Source organism: Hemiscyllium ocellatum, chromosome 31 (assembly GCF_020745735.1).
Source record: "Hemiscyllium ocellatum isolate sHemOce1 chromosome 31, sHemOce1.pat.X.cur, whole genome shotgun sequence".
NCBI classification, from domain to species: domain Eukaryota; kingdom Metazoa; phylum Chordata; class Chondrichthyes; order Orectolobiformes; family Hemiscylliidae; genus Hemiscyllium; species Hemiscyllium ocellatum.
The window spans coordinates 43967170-43982749 of NC_083431.1; the positions used below are offsets into that span (position 1 = coordinate 43967170).

At 40.8% G+C, this 15580-nt stretch overlaps 1 protein-coding gene across 7 annotated transcripts in view; it reads left to right on the plus strand.

The window, feature by feature from the left end:
• The first annotated feature begins 7665 nt into the window (after positions 1 to 7665).
• The window catches only part of LOC132830462 (general transcription factor II-I-like), a 148042-nt gene continuing 140127 nt past the window's right edge, over positions 7666 to 15580 (plus strand). For 5 of the 7 annotated variants that reach the window (XM_060848194.1, XM_060848193.1, XM_060848200.1 and 2 more), the window contains exon 1: positions 8788 to 8806. In XM_060848194.1, coding sequence (XP_060704177.1) covers positions 8791 to 8806 — 16 coding nt within the window. In that variant the 5' untranslated portion in view covers positions 8788 to 8790. Of the gene's footprint in view, positions 7928 to 8237; positions 8346 to 8787; positions 8807 to 15580 lie in introns of those variants that run through there. The other 2 variants (XM_060848196.1, XM_060848197.1) reach the window with 2 other exon arrangements.

Genomic DNA, 15580 nt, shown 5'->3' on the forward strand with positions numbered 1-15580 from the left:
TGGATTTTTTGTGAAACTAGGGAATTTTGGAAGATTACATGAAACAAACCCATTTACAGTGAATGCATCCATGATCTCTGCAACCATTTAAAATCAATTGCGTATTGTCGGTATGTTTTACACAAAGAAAGATATTTGTTTCATACTGTTGCAATATATGTCCCAATATAATATTTATCAACTTGTGGTAAGGACATAAAATGTACCCTGGGTGGGGGACTTCAAAGTCCACCACCAAGAGTGGCTCAGCAGCAATATTACTGGTCGTGCTGCTTGAGTCCTAAAGGACATAACTGAAAAAGGGTTACACCAGAAATGCCGACTTCTCCACCTCCTGATGCTACCTGGCTTGCTGTGTTCTTCCAGCCTCATGCCTGCCTACTCCGGACTGGGTCTGCGGCAGGTGGTGAGGGAACCGACAAGAGGAAAAAACATACTTGACCTCCTTCTTACAAAACTGACAGCTGCAGATGCATCTGTTCATGACAGTATCAGTAAGAGGGACCACCACATAGTCCTCGTGGAGATGAAGTCCTGTCTTCACATTGAGAATAACCTCCATTGCATTGTGTGGCACTATCATTGTGCTAAATGGGACCAACTTTGAACAGATCTAGCAACTCAAGACTGGGCATCCATGAGGTACTGTGGGTCATAAACAGCACCAGAATTGTACTCCAGCACAATCTGTAATCTCATCACCTGGCATATCCCCCACTCAACTATTACCATCAAACCAAGGGATCAACCGTGGTTCAATGGAGAGTGCGGGAAGGCATGCCAGGAGTAGCTTCAGGCATACCTGAACATGAGGTGTTAACCTAGTGGAGTCATCAAACAGGACTACTTGCACGCCAAACAGCATAAGCAGCAAGTGATAGAGCTAAATGATTCCACAACCAACAAATCAGATCTAAGCTCCTGTCAATCCAGTCATGAATGGTGGCAGATGATTAAACACTGGAGGAGGAGGCTCCACAAATACCCCTACCCTCAATAATGGAAGAGCCCAGCACATCAGTGCAAAAGATAAGGCTGAAGTGTTAGCAGCAATGTTCAGCCAGAAATGCCAAGTGGAAGATCCATCTTGGCCTCATCTAATAGTTTCCAGTATTACAGATTCCAGTCTTCAGCCAATTTTATTCACTCCACGAGAAATCAAGAAATGGTTGGAGGCACTGGACACTGCAAAGGCTATGAGCCCTTATAAGATTCTGGCATTAGTCCTGAAGACTTGTGCTCCAGAACTTGCCGCTGCCCTAGCCAAGCTGTTCCAGTACAGTTACAACACTAGCATCTATCCGACAGTGTGAAACATTGCCTAAGTATGTCCTGTACTTAAAAAATAGGACAAATCCAATCCAGCCAATTACTGTCCCATCAGCCTCCTATCCACCATCAATAAAGATGGAAGGTGACATCAACAATGCTATCAAGCAGCACCTGCTCAGGAGTAACCTGCTCAGTGACGCTCAGTTTGGGTTCTGCCAGGGTCATTCAGCTGCTGTCCTCATTACAGCCTTGGTTCAAACAGGACAAAAGACCTGAATTCCACAGGTGAGGTAAGAGTGAGAGTCCTTGTCATCAAGCCTGAATTGGACCAAAGTGTGGCATCAAGGAGCCCTAGCAAAACTGGAATCAATGGGGATCGGAGGAAAACCACAAAACATTGGTGGTTAGAGCCAAAGCTGACACATAGGAAGATGGTTGTGGTTGATGGAGGTCAATCATCTCAGCTACAGGACATCTCTGCAGGAGTTCCTCAGGGTAGTGACCTGGGCCCAACCATCTTCAGCTGTTTCATCAGTGACCTTCCCATCATCATAAGATCTGAAGTGGGAATGTTTGCCAATGATTATACAATATTCAGCACCATTCGCAACTCCTCAGACACTGAAGCAGTCCATGTTCAAATGCAATATCCAGACTTGGGCTGACAAGTGGCAAGTAACATTCATGCCACACAAATGCCAGGCTATGACCATCACCAATAAGAGACAATCTAACCACCATCCCTTGATATTCAATTATGTTACCATCACTGAATCCCCCACTATCAAATCCTGAGAGTTAACATTGATAAGAAACTCAACTGGACTCACCACATAAATGCAATGGCTACAAGAACAGTCAGAGGCTAGGAATATTACAGTGAGTAACTCACCTCCTGACTCCTCAAAGCCTGTCCACCATCTACAAGGCACAAGTCAGGAGTGTGATGAAATTCTTCCTGCTTGCCTGGAAGAGTGAAGCCTAAACAAGTTGCGTGGGATTCCTCTGTGTGCTCTGGTTTCCTCCCACAATCCAAAGATATGCAGATTAGGTGAATTGACCATGCTAACATTGCCCATAGTGTTCAGGGATGTGTAGATTAGGTGCATTAGTCACTGGTAAATGTAGAGTGATAGGGTAGAAGGGAACAGGTGAGGTACTCTTCACAGGATTGGTGCGAACTTGTTGGGCCGTAACTGTTGGAATTCTATGATTCTATGACCATCCAGGACAAAGCAGCCTACTTGATTGGCACTGCATCCACAAGCATCCACCCCTACATCACCGATGCTCAGTATGTGCTATCTACAGCATGTAGTGCAGAAGTTCACCAAAGATCCTCAGGCAGCACCTACCAAACCCATAACAACTTCCATCTATAAAGTCAAGGGCAGCAGACATATGAGAAGACCACCACCTTTAAGTTCCCTTCCAAGCCATTCACCATCCTGACTTGGAAATATATCGTTACTCCTTCACTGTCATTGGGTCAAAATCCTGCTGTTCTCTCCCTAATGGCATTGTGGGTCAACCCACAGCAGGTGGACTGTCGCAATTCAAGAAGGCAGCTCACCACAACCTTCTCAAGGGCAACTAGGGACAGGCAATAAATGCTGGCCAGCTGGTGACACACACATCCCGTAAAATGAATTTTTAAAAATCCCCCACTCTCAAAGTATTGCAGTTAATTATCTTAGTTGCTTGATGACTTACAGCTACTTAATGGCTTTCTAAATACTGAATAGTGAGTTTGTTGGCTTTGTGGTGGAAGTACCTGCAATCAGCTTTTAGCCGATAGTCAAAAGCAGACCAAAACAAAATTTCATCATGACTTTTCACAAGTTCAAACAATTTTCCAAAAAAAAAGATGGTGTTTATATTGCCTCCAACATCCTGTGTTGTGGATTAACATATCTGAAACTCACCTTGTCTAGTTGAATGGGAAACATTGTTCTAATACAAAGGATTTAGATAGTGATTCACTTCTATCTGCCACAAATTTGGTTTCAATCTTCCCTTTTATCCAGCGTGAAGCAGGGAGACAGATAGTCTGGCAATTCTATTGTTATTTAGGGTCAGTCCACTATTAAATAAAGAGGTGTGTATGTTCCCTGGATGACTATAAATATCCATAATTAATTAGCTATTTGCTTTAGAGTTGGTATTGTCTGTAGTTCAAACACCAATGGTCAGATAATTTGTGGCTATTTCAAAAATTTGTTTGTGTTCAGTTCTTAAAGTGTTTACTGAAACTTTGTAATATGGCATAACACAAAGATAAGGCACAAAACTATCAGGTCCAGGAGGCCTTTCAGCCTTTAGTTTAATTGAGTTGTTTAACACTTTTTCTGTATTGCAAGTGATTAATTCCTTCCTCCCTTTTGCCCACAGATTTTCCACTATTATTGTGTTGCTCTTAGTGTCTTCTCTGCTGGCACATTCTCTCTCCATTTCTACTTTTTGTAGAAGTGTTTTCTGTTTTTGAGTTCCTATTCCCACAATTTATTTTTAATTTTAAAAATGACCAATCTGGTCTGCTACCAAACATTATATGTCCTTTTCTTAATTAACATTCTTAAGTTTCATAATTGTCCATGGATGAGTCAACTTTCCAATAGTCTTTCTTTCTGTTTTAAATAAATAATACTCTGTTGAGAATTAAATATTTGCCTTGGTAGCTCAGTAGGTCAGCATGGCGGCTCAGTAGTTAGCACTGCTGCCACACAGCGCCAGGGACCAAGGTTTGATCCCAGCCTCGGGTGACCAGCTGTGTGGAGTTTGCACATTCTCCCTGTGTCTGCATGGGTTTCCTCCGGATGCTCCAGTTTCCTCCCACAATCCAAAGATGTGCAGGTTTGGTGAATTAGTCATGCTAAATTGCCCATATTTAGGTCATTAGTCAGGTATAAATATAGAGTAGGGAAATGTGTGTGGATGGGTTATTCTTCAGAGGGTTGGTGTGGATTTGTTGGGCCAAAGGGCCTGTTTCCACACTGTAGGAATTCTAATTCACTGCTTAACTATAATTTCACCTGTTGCTTTTGTCCACTATAGCCAACTCTAACTTCATATCTTTGTAGATGCCGTTGTTTGGGTTTATGATATTTGTCTTAAATTCATGTTTCACTCTCTTAGATAGAATGTGACATTCTGTAATGTTACATTCACTCTTTTCTGGAGGATAATTTATTATGATAATATTGATTAATTTAGCATTATTACAAATTATTTGATCAAAATAGCATATGCAACTCCCAAAAGGAACTCAAAATCAAAGCCAACTTTGCCAATTTAATTTGCGTGATATATGTGAAGATTAGTTACTCGAATTATGCAGTTCCTTGTTCACAAGACCCAGTTATCTTACTCTGTCCTGTGGTTTTGCTGTTAGGGGGCCTGTAGGCCACTCCTGGCAGTGACTTCTTTGCCTTGTTATTTCTGATCTCCACCCAAACTGATTATTCATCTTGATCTTTCAAGCCAAAATCATTTCTACTATTTCAATTTCATCCTTTATTAATAGAGCTACCCCATTTTCTTTTCTTCATTTTGTCTATCCTTGCTAAATATGCATGTACACTTAAATATTCAGTTTCCAGATGTAATCACCATGCAATCACATTTTTGTAATGACTGTCAGATTAAACCATTTTATCGCTACATATGCTGTCAATTTAGCTATTGTGATATAAATAGAGCATGTATTCAGATAAATAGTCATAAGTTTTGTCTTCTTGTCATTTTGCCTTACTCTGGCTCTACATACTGGTACACACTTACTTTTGTACACTTTGGTATTATTATTATTTTGACTATATTATTGCATGAATTGCTTAGTTCCCCTTTTGTAATTTTCTAAATTTCTCTTCATGTGAACCCTCTCATCCCCACTGTCAACCATTCAGCTAAATATCCATGCTGCCTTTGTTCCTTCTATTCTGTGGATATCAATTTTCTGCCAAATCTATTATATGACGCTTTGTAAAATATTTTCTGAAGTCCATACACATCTCTGTCGTAGCATGACCCCATCAACCCTCTTTGCGGCCTCATTAAATGCAATTGAGTTAATTAAACACAATTTCCCTTAGCATCCTCAGATATATGTTATTTGTTCATTGGAAAGGATCACGATTATGTACATCCAGCCCTTTTCCTTTCTACTCTTAATTAATTTTAGCCCATCCTTGTCCCAACTACTTCTTCTTCCAAAGGATATTCGTTCCTATTGGCAGATGCAAAATTATTATCTTATTTCTAAATTTCCCTTCCTGGCTTCATTGAGTTCCTTTTTGGTCTCTAGTCAGTTTTACTGTTCTGATAATTACCTTTTCACTGTGAGAAACGAACCTCTCTACCAAATAATTTTAGTCCGTGTCAAATTCCGAAGCAGTCTTTATTCATATGTTCTTGCAAGCCTGGGTGACCACAAAATAGGCACACTGCTGAATAATAATATCATTGCACATTTATAGTTTTCTATGAGCCTCTCTGGACCTCCCCTTTTACCTCATATGTGACAGTTGTATTGCTCTGTGCAGCTGCTAATCTAATCGGCTTACCTCATCTGTCTGTGGCCTGTTGTTAGCGCGCAACCCCCTTGATAGCTGAATCTTATTACTTTTGCTGACGCAACACTGGGTCTTATCACTTCTGCATACTGAGTCTTTATGAGTTCTGAGTACCTGACTTTTGCAGAAGCAACACTTAGACACATTTTCCACATCACTATGTTTGTTTCTTATAGACTTCCTTTTCTGTTAGTAGCCAGTCTCAACTCATACTCGTGTTTCGTCTCTCTTTCCTTTCTCCTTCACTCTCTAAACCTTCTATATTCAACTCTGATCACATTTCATTATCAATCCTATATCTAGCATATGCAAACCTTTTCATTTTATTCTCTTTCACTGTCTAAGTTTGCCTTTCTTCCTTTGAGAATTTTCTCTTTCAAGGTAGTCCATTGTATCATTACTGTTTTTCCTGCCAATTTTCCAAATTTAACTGGGGCAACCTGTGAGAAACGAAGCTCACTCACTTCAATAATTTCAGTCCGAGACAAGATCTGAATCAGTAGTGTCATTTATTTCGCTCTTGCAAGAGGGGTGTGGTGTCTACTGTCTACAAAGGCAGTCACACACACACAGAATTCAACTAGTACACAATATTTATGTAATTCGTTCCTAATCCCTCCTCGCATTGCTCCTCCCCTGTTTACATCTTACTCTTGTTCATCTCTTGCCTTATCGGGCCTTGTCTGTGACAAAATGCTTATTTCTGGCCTCACAAGGCCGTTTGACCACATCCTGCTGTGGTCCATTGTTAGGTATATCCTCCTTCACTACCATCTGTTTCCCTTACTTGTTATGACCTTATGACCTCATGACTTCTTGATTGTGGTTTGTTCTTGTTTTTGCCGAAACGGGAAATAGATGCTTATAACTATTGTTTGTACAGGCATATCGAGCTTAACCCCCTCCCGTCACAGCACCTTATCTATTTGTCTGTAACATCTACCATTGTTTGCAGGCACATTTCATTCTTGTATGCACATTTTAGCTAATACAAAAACAATTATGTATTTCCTTCACATAGTTTTCATTCTTGTTGACTCAGCTCGTGGTTGAAACAATTATATGCTGGTGTGAGTTCATTTACTTTGCATAAGTAATTATGATTGCAGAAGTAACACTACTTTACCTATATCCCACGAACCTTTCTTAATTTACTAAACTTGCTATTATCTATACATAAGATTGCTGATACCATTAAATTAGAAGGAAGGTTTACAATAGTAAAATAAAACAGAATATATTTAGCCTCTATTTTATCAATGACTCTAATTTCAGAAAAAATACCATACAAAAATTCGTTAAGTTAAATAAAACAGAAACTGGAACCAGAGAACCTTCTCGAAGTGCTTAACATGTTTGGCTGCTAATGTGGAAACACTAACAGCGTTAATGTTTCAGATCACCCATATTTTCTGATTTTATTTCAGATTTCCATCATCTGCCATATTTTACTTTTGCATATTAATTAGTCGTGCTGAAACTTAAATGATCTGGCCGATTTAGTGACGACTTTTTTGGGGAGGGAGTGGGTTGCACGCTGCACCTTGCAATTCACGGGCTGCCATGTTCTTGCCTGAATCCTGTGCAGCACACCATACTGCACAAAATAAATAGACCTTTCCTATCCTTTTTTTTCCCCAATCAAGCAATGGGCTGTAAACTGCCTGAGTGTTTCAGGGCACGGCATCCTGGCACTTGTAGTCCACGCCCCCCCTAACTGGAATTGAGCTCCAGCAGTCGATCTATTTCACCAAGACTACAAAGGCCGTCGTGCACCGCGGGAAAGACGCATGCGTTTTAGCAACGCGTTGGCTGAGGGGAACAATAGGGACAAGGCGCCGTCAGGCTTTGTCGGCTGAGCTGTAGTTCGGGTGGTGTACAGGATTTTAATTTTGGTGTTTTTTTTGAAAACGCAAAAAAACCTCACGAAATTATTACCCAGAGTTGAAATAATTGGCAGCCGTTCAATGATCCTGTGAGCGATCATTCGAACCGCGTTCTTTTACTATTTCTTTCCTTTCTAGAATATTCCATCGGCGGCTGCTGGGAAATTTTCGGATTGTGTGCGCGTCGCCACTTTTCCTGTGAGTCGGAGTTTTCCTGCTCTCTCCTTCATAAAAATTCAGCTGGGGGGAGGGGAGGGGGAAGAAGTGGGACCAGGTAGCGGCTTCTTTTTGTTTTGCTCTCTCCGTTACATGTGCGTTCGGGAAAGGGTTTATCTCGATGTCTACAGAGGCCACATTGACTGGAGCATGGTGCTGTATTACCGGTGCTATCGCCACCCGCTCACCCGGTCTGGAGAACCGGCGCCTCTCCGCAGTGTGACTCCGCGGCTGTTGTACCGCAGCGAGCGGAGGCATACATGGCTGCCTCCCCCCCCCCCCATTCTGAACACCAGATCACCGCCATCATCTATAGTCGAGCGCCTGATCGTCCTCTGGGTAAAATCGTGATTTGCACGTAGTCGAATGGATTGGGAATTCCGGAGTTTTCTTCTCTAAAGTGGGTTTAATTTTTGGTTCGGCGGCAGGATACACGCACCAATTCATCTGCTCTACTTGAGTGTTTTTTAACGCCGTGTCTTTTATTTGAACAGTCCCGTGTGTGTTTTTTTTGTCGTAAAACGGCAGTTTTAGAGAGGTGAGGTTTGACTGCTGCTCTAATGGCTTTGGCGGGAGCCTCGCTGAAACCGGCTTTGCAAGGCGCCCATAAAGTGCTGCTGTTTTTAGTGTAAAACCTAACTTGTCCGGCGGTTGAAGGGCAGCTGGTTTGTCCAATGGCCATGCCGAGATTTGAGGCTGAGTTGTAGGGAAGCCAATCGTCGCAGGGTAGGCGGGTGTTTGCTACAAGTTAGGTTGAGGGAAAAATCCTGCAAAAGGGAGAAGAAAGTCGATGGCTAAAATGGAAGACTGAGTCGTGGTGATGTGAACATGATGTGGGCATGAACATGTCGTTGTTGCTGCGTAGGAACTGAATACTTTTGATAAATTAGCGTCAATTGCACTGTAGTAAATGTTACGTTGGAAATCTTAAGATGGCAAAATTTGTTTCTGTTACCTCGAATTTGACTATTACAATAAATCTGCAATGTATAACACCTTATTTTCAGAATTTTGATTAGAGCTAAATGTTCTGTGGGTTTTTTGTTCTGTTTTGTAACCGATTTTTTGAAGAGGGTCAGAAAGTCATTTGAGTCAGTGAACTAAAAACATGCAACCTTGATTTCACTTAAAAGCTAAATGACTCAGCGTGCAACCTGGTGAATTATTGCTGTTTATTGTTGACTAATATTTTCATGATCTATGGAAAAGACAGATGGTGAGGTCACCAAACAGGTTGAGTTCAGAAAAAAAGTACTGCAGAAGGGCATTTTTAGCTTTTTGGCAGCCTTCAGACCAATAGAGTTGGAAAAAATCTTCACTTTTTTTTTAAAAGCCTCAATGATTAAAGTCAAAAAAGTTAGTGGGTTAGCATGTTTGTCGCTGGGAGAAATAGGAAAAATCACATCTGGTGAGTGCATAAAGTCTCAAAGGAAATATTTGTAGCCTTGTCAATCGAGTTTGACATTTTGAAGTCGAGATTAAAGTCATAGTCATAGTCATAGAGATGTACAGCATGGAAACAGACCCTTCAGTCCCAATCCAATCTAGTCTCACCCGGCCCATATCCCTCCAAACCCTTCCTATTCATATACCCATACAATTGCAACATTTAAGAGGCATTTGGATCAGCCTCCACCACATCCTCTGGCAGCTCATTCCATACACATACCACCCTCTGTGTGAAAAAGTGACCCCATAGGTCTTTTTTTTTATATCTTTCCCCTCTCACTCTAAACCCATGTCCTCTAGTTCTGGACTCCCTGACCCCAGGGAAAAGACTTTGTCTATTTATCCTATCCATGCGCCTCATAATTTTGTAAACCTCTATAAGGTCACCCCTCAGCCTCCGATGCTCCAGGGAAAGCAGCCCCAGCCTATTCAGCCTCTCCCTGTAGCTCAGATCCTCCAACCCTGGCAACATCCTTGTAAATCTTTTCTGAACCCTTTCAAGTTTCACAACATCTTTCTGATGGGAAGGAGACCGGAATTGCACACAATATTCCAACAGTGGGCTAACCAATGTCCTGTACAGCCGCAACATGACCTCCCAACTCTTGTACTCAGTACTCTGGCCTATAAAGGAAAGCATACCAAACACTGCCTTCACTGTCCTATCTACTTGCAACTCCACTTTCAAGGAGCTATGAACCTGCGCTCCAAGGTCTCTTAGACTGATTTCGATTGTTTAGTGTAAAGGATGTTGTTGTGGGAGAAGATTGATTGATTGTTCTACATTGCTGTTTCTGATTAGATCTTTCACAGAAACTTTGGTTTTATGTTTTTCTTAAATACTCATTGGCAACTTAGTGTGAATATACTCAGTGATTTGATACATGTTGTCACCTTTGGAAATAAATGAAGCTTATAGTTTATTAAGTTGGTTTTGCTCTAGAATCTGACTTGCCCAGGGTTAACTTGTGGGATGATAACATTATTATAACTTTAATCAGAATTAATACTTTGCAAAACCTGGCATTAAACATTCATGGAATATCTAAATAGTCGTCGTCGTCATCATCATTCTGCAATACAATACTGGTGTATTTGACCAAAACTATAACCTTTGTGGGTTTTTTTGTGATAACTTGTTTTGAATATCTTGAAACGCACAGTTGTATCCTAGAATTCCGAGGGAAGTTAGGGGAGTGATTTGAGCCCATGCTGAGATATTTGTATGATCGTTGGTCACAGGTGAGGTGCCAGAAGACTGGAGGTTGGCTAACGTGGTGCTGCTATTTAAGGAAGGTAGTAAGAACAAGCCAGGGAGCTATTGACCAGTGAGCCTGACATCAGTGGTGGGCACGTTGTTGGAGGGAATCCTGAGGGACAGGATGTACATGTATTTGGAAAGGCAAGGACTAATTTGGAATAGTCAACATAGCTTTGTTCATGGGAAATTGTGTCTCACAAACTTGATTGAGGTTTTTGAAGAGGTAAGAAAGGGTTGAGGGCAGAGCGGTAGATGTGATCTATATGGGCTTAAGTAAGGCGTTCGATAAGATTCCCATGAGAGGCTGGTTAGCAAGGTTATATCTCATGGGATACAGAACTGGCTCAAAGGTAGAAGACCACCAAAGGTGGTGCAAGGTTGTTTTTCAGACTGGAGGCCTGTAACCAGTGGAGTGCCTCAAGGATTGGTGCTTTTTGTCATTTTATATAAATGATTTGGATGTGAGCATAAGAGGTACACTTAGTGAGTTTTGAGAAGATTTATAGCTCAAGTTGAGCTTCTGGATATAGGTTTGCTCGCTGACCTGGAAGGTTCATTTTTAGACATTTCGTCACCATACTGGGTAACAGCATCTTCAGTGAGCCTTTGAATGAAGCACTGGTGGTGTAGTCTGGTTTCTATTTATATGATTGAGTTTCCTAGGATTTCCAAGTCGATGTGTTTGTTGATCGCGTTCCCGTTGGGATACCATGCTTCTAGGAATTCTCGTGTGTCTGTCTCTGTCTGTCTCTGTCTGTCTGTCTGTCTGTCTGTCTGTCTGTCTGTCTGTCTGTCTGTCTGTCTGTCTGTCTGTCTGTCTGTCTGTCTGTGTCTGTCTCTCTCTGTCTGTGTCTGTCTGTCTGTCTGTCTGTCTGTCTGTCTGTCTGTCTGTCTCTCTCTCTGTCTGTCTGTCTCTCTGTCTGTCTCTCTCTCTCTGTCTGTCTGTCTCTCTGTCTGTCTCTCTCTCTGTCTGGATATGTTGTCCCAATGGAAGTGGTATGCTCCCTCATCCGTATGTAAAGATACTCATGAGAGTGGGTCGTATATCCTGGTGGTATCATGGTAGCCCACAAACCCAGTAATACACTAAAACAGCAGCAAATGAACTTGAAAGCTCCTATACGACAACAAGCAAAATCAAAGTAATTTACAAAGTACCTTGCAAGAACTGTAGCAAACACTACAATGGACAAACAGGCAGGAAACTAGCACCACCATACATGAACATCCTAGGACAAACCAAACAGACATGCATGAGAATTCCTAGAAGCATGGCATTCTAACTGGAACTCTATCAACAAACACATTTGACTTGGTTCCTGTTTACCACCCCCTGAGAAAAAGAGCAGGAAATGACATCACCAAAAGAAGTGATGTCACCACAACAAATGCCATCACCACCAACCCTAGGAAACTCAATCATATAAATAGAAAGCAGGCTATACTACCAGTGCTTCATTTGGAGCCTCCCTCAAGATGTTACCTCGCATGGTGATGCAACATCTGAAAAACTAACCTTCCAGCTCAGTGAGCAAATCTACACCCAGGTACAGTTAGTAAGTTTGCAGATGACATCAAAATTGGAGGCGTACTGGATAACGAAGGAGGTAATTTCACATTATAGCATTGGATTATAACCTGGTATCATATGGCAGTGAGGGATAGGAGCAGAGATCATGTGTGGATTTTACTCCTGCGTACTGCAAGGGATTGCAGATTGGTTATCCGAGGACAGTGGGGAAGAGAGAGTGGGGCCCAGTGCTAATCTTGTGACTAATCTATAGGTAATAAATCAGCTGTGTGACTGTTACTTTAAGAAGTTATTTTGCCCTTTCTGCTTGAGGGGTAAAATAGAGGTGAAAATGTGTTGCTGGAAAAGCGCAGCAGGTCAGGCAGCATCCAGAGAGCAGGAGAATCGACGTTTTGGGTATGATCCCTTCTTCATACTGGTAACAGTTAATTAGTAATAGGTATTGTGTCTATTAATTATTTTCCAAGCATTAAATTTCTTGCTTTTGTTTTGTATTTTTAACTGTAGTATTTTAATTTTTTTTGTTTAATCTTGAGTAGTTTGATCAGTTGTATCCCATCTGGAAAATGCACTTCACATGTACCTTTTTAAAATAAGACGGCAACCTAGACCTTAATTTTTTTTCTTAATATTTTTGAGGTGTCTGGTCCATAATAGCAGATAATGTGGATTGAGTGTAATCAAAATAGGGTATAGGAGGAAAAGGATCGGGAATATAATGCTTAAATTACTAAGCTTGCAGTAAGGATCAGTAAAGCCATTTCAAAAGCAAAATAAAGAACTGGGGATGTGGAAATCTGAAACAAAAGCAGCAAGGGTGGAACAAATGTGGCAGGTTTTGTAGCATCTGTAGAGAGAAAAAACAATGAACATTGAGTCCACTGACCCTCGATCACTGGAAGCTACCTATTCCAAATAGGATTTTGGGGAGTGATGGTCATTAACAAACCATACACACAGGTGTGATTGTGTTCTGACGTTAAGCTCAATGTTGAGTCCTGAAGGCTGTAAATCACTTAGCTGGTTGACTAGATGCTGTTTTCCAGCTTGTATTGAGCTTTGCTGGAGCACTGCAGCAGGCTTTAGACTGAAATGTTAGTATGGGAATGTGATTGTGTGTCAAAGTGACAGGCTGTTGGAAGCTTTGTATGTAAAAATGACCCTGACTCGTACCAATGTCCCAGGTCCTCTATGGATTGGTCCTAGCACATTTCTCCCTCCCAACTTATCAGCGGTTCCTTTGTTTTCCACTCCTTTTTTCGCTCTCGTACTATCAGCACTGTCTTCATGTATTCTATTCCCTTTGTCGTCAGCATAAATACCACTCCTCCCAGCTGTGTGTAGCTCTGATAGAGACACTGAGCTTAATGTTAACTTTTTCTCTCTATAGATGTTGCCACATCTGCTAAGTTCTCCACTTGGTTTCTGTATCAAAATATGTAAATAAAGGCTTATTTCTAGATAGAATTAAAAGCTCCCAAGTTGTGCTGTTAGGCTCACTTCTTGTGCTTCGTACATGCTTGATGCAACTGCTATATGCCAACTTCTGTGAACAGCCGCAATTTATTTAGGCAAATATAAGCCTTTGGAGGATCACTTAACACTGTTCGAGAGGCTTGCAGAGCTGTGTCAAGAGATTCCTTGAACAAGGGAACTGACCTTCCTTCATGCAGGGTTTTATATCAGTCAGTCATGCACCCAAGACACAATCCCTTACCACTCCCCCATAGTCACGTGCCACCCAAAAACAAAGTATGGTTAGGTTATTCCTTTAAAACACTGTGATAAATTATTCCTCAAACATAGTCTGCAAGATAGAAAGCCACACCCCTGGGACATCAATTTCTTACATATCAACAGAACAAATTAACCCTTTAACATCTCAGTGCAACAGGTATTCTTAAAATTTGGTCAGGATACACCTTTTGCAATTGTTAATGGTTTGTTGATTATTGTTAAAGTAACACAGTTAATAGTTACTGTTTATTTACTTTAGAAGGCTAGGGTTCAAGTCCCACTTGCTCCAGAAGTATATAATAACATTTCTAAACAACCTGTTCAAAGATAGGTCTATAATCTTGTAAAGAAATTCAGAGGGGCTTGTGGTACAGTGGTAGCAGTCCTGTTGACCAGAAAGGAGTTTGTCATTCCTATCTCAAACATGTAATAACCTATCTAATCAGATTGATTTTTAAAAAGAAGTTTGTGATGCATTTGTGTCTATAAAATTATCTAATTTCATGGCAATACCTGACTGGTCAGATCCCAAAGTGAAACCTAATTTGATAGTCTTTAAGTTTTTATTTCTGCAGTTTTGGTTACTGTTATGGTTAATCGCTGAACATAACGATGGGGGTTGCCAATGTGTTATTAGTTTAAAAACAAACCTCAATATTCATTGAGATTACACAAGGGGGAAAAGAATAATGAACCATATTAGAATGGGGTGAATCAATCTTGTTACAAATATCAGAAGTAAATATTTGACTCTTGCCCACAACATCAACCTTGCAGATATTCAAACCTCAGTTAAGGGCCATGCTGTCTCCAGTTTATAGTTCCTTCTTCAGTTAGTTTGGCTGAGAGTGGTTTTGAGCTTCCTCCTTATTGACTTCTAGACCCTCCAATGCAAACACCTAGCTTTTCCATACCCTAAACTTCTAGCAGTTTTAGCTATGCAAGTTTTTCTCTTAAGCCACTTGAGTTTTTTTTTCTCTCTCCGCACTGACTTTTTGAAGACTATGGAACTAGCAGCATTTTTTTTGTGTTGGTTGACTGAATCTGCAAACACTTCCCAACCTTTTTACATGGCTTTTTTTGTGACATTGGAGTACAGTTGCTAAGTAGGAACAGTTATTTTGTACTATATTTTTGTAATGTATCAATCTGTTCACCTTAAGCTATACTCACGCTGTGAAATGTTATTAAAGTACTGTATTATCGAGTTTTGGACATCTGTTACCATACTTGGAACAGTTTAAAAATGAAACAAAAAACCATATCTACCCTTATCTATCAGCTGTTGTGCATTAATAAGGTGAATTGCGAAGATCTATTCTCTAGGGTTGGGGAGTTCAAAGCGAGAGGGTATAAATTTAAGGGGGAGAGGAGAAAGATCTGAGCGGCAACTCTTTCTTACAAAGTGGTTCATATGTGGAATGACCTTTGAGAGGAAATGGTAGATGCAACTACAGTTACATTTAAAAGATGTTTGGACAGGTACATGAATACGGAAGGTTTAGAGGGATATGGGCCAAATGTAGGCAAATGGGACAAGCTTGGATGAGTTGGACTGAAGGGTCTGTACTGTACTTTGACTCTAACAATACAAATTTGCACTTTAGAGCCCAAATTTTCAATTAATAATACATCATGAACCATCTTCATGTTACAT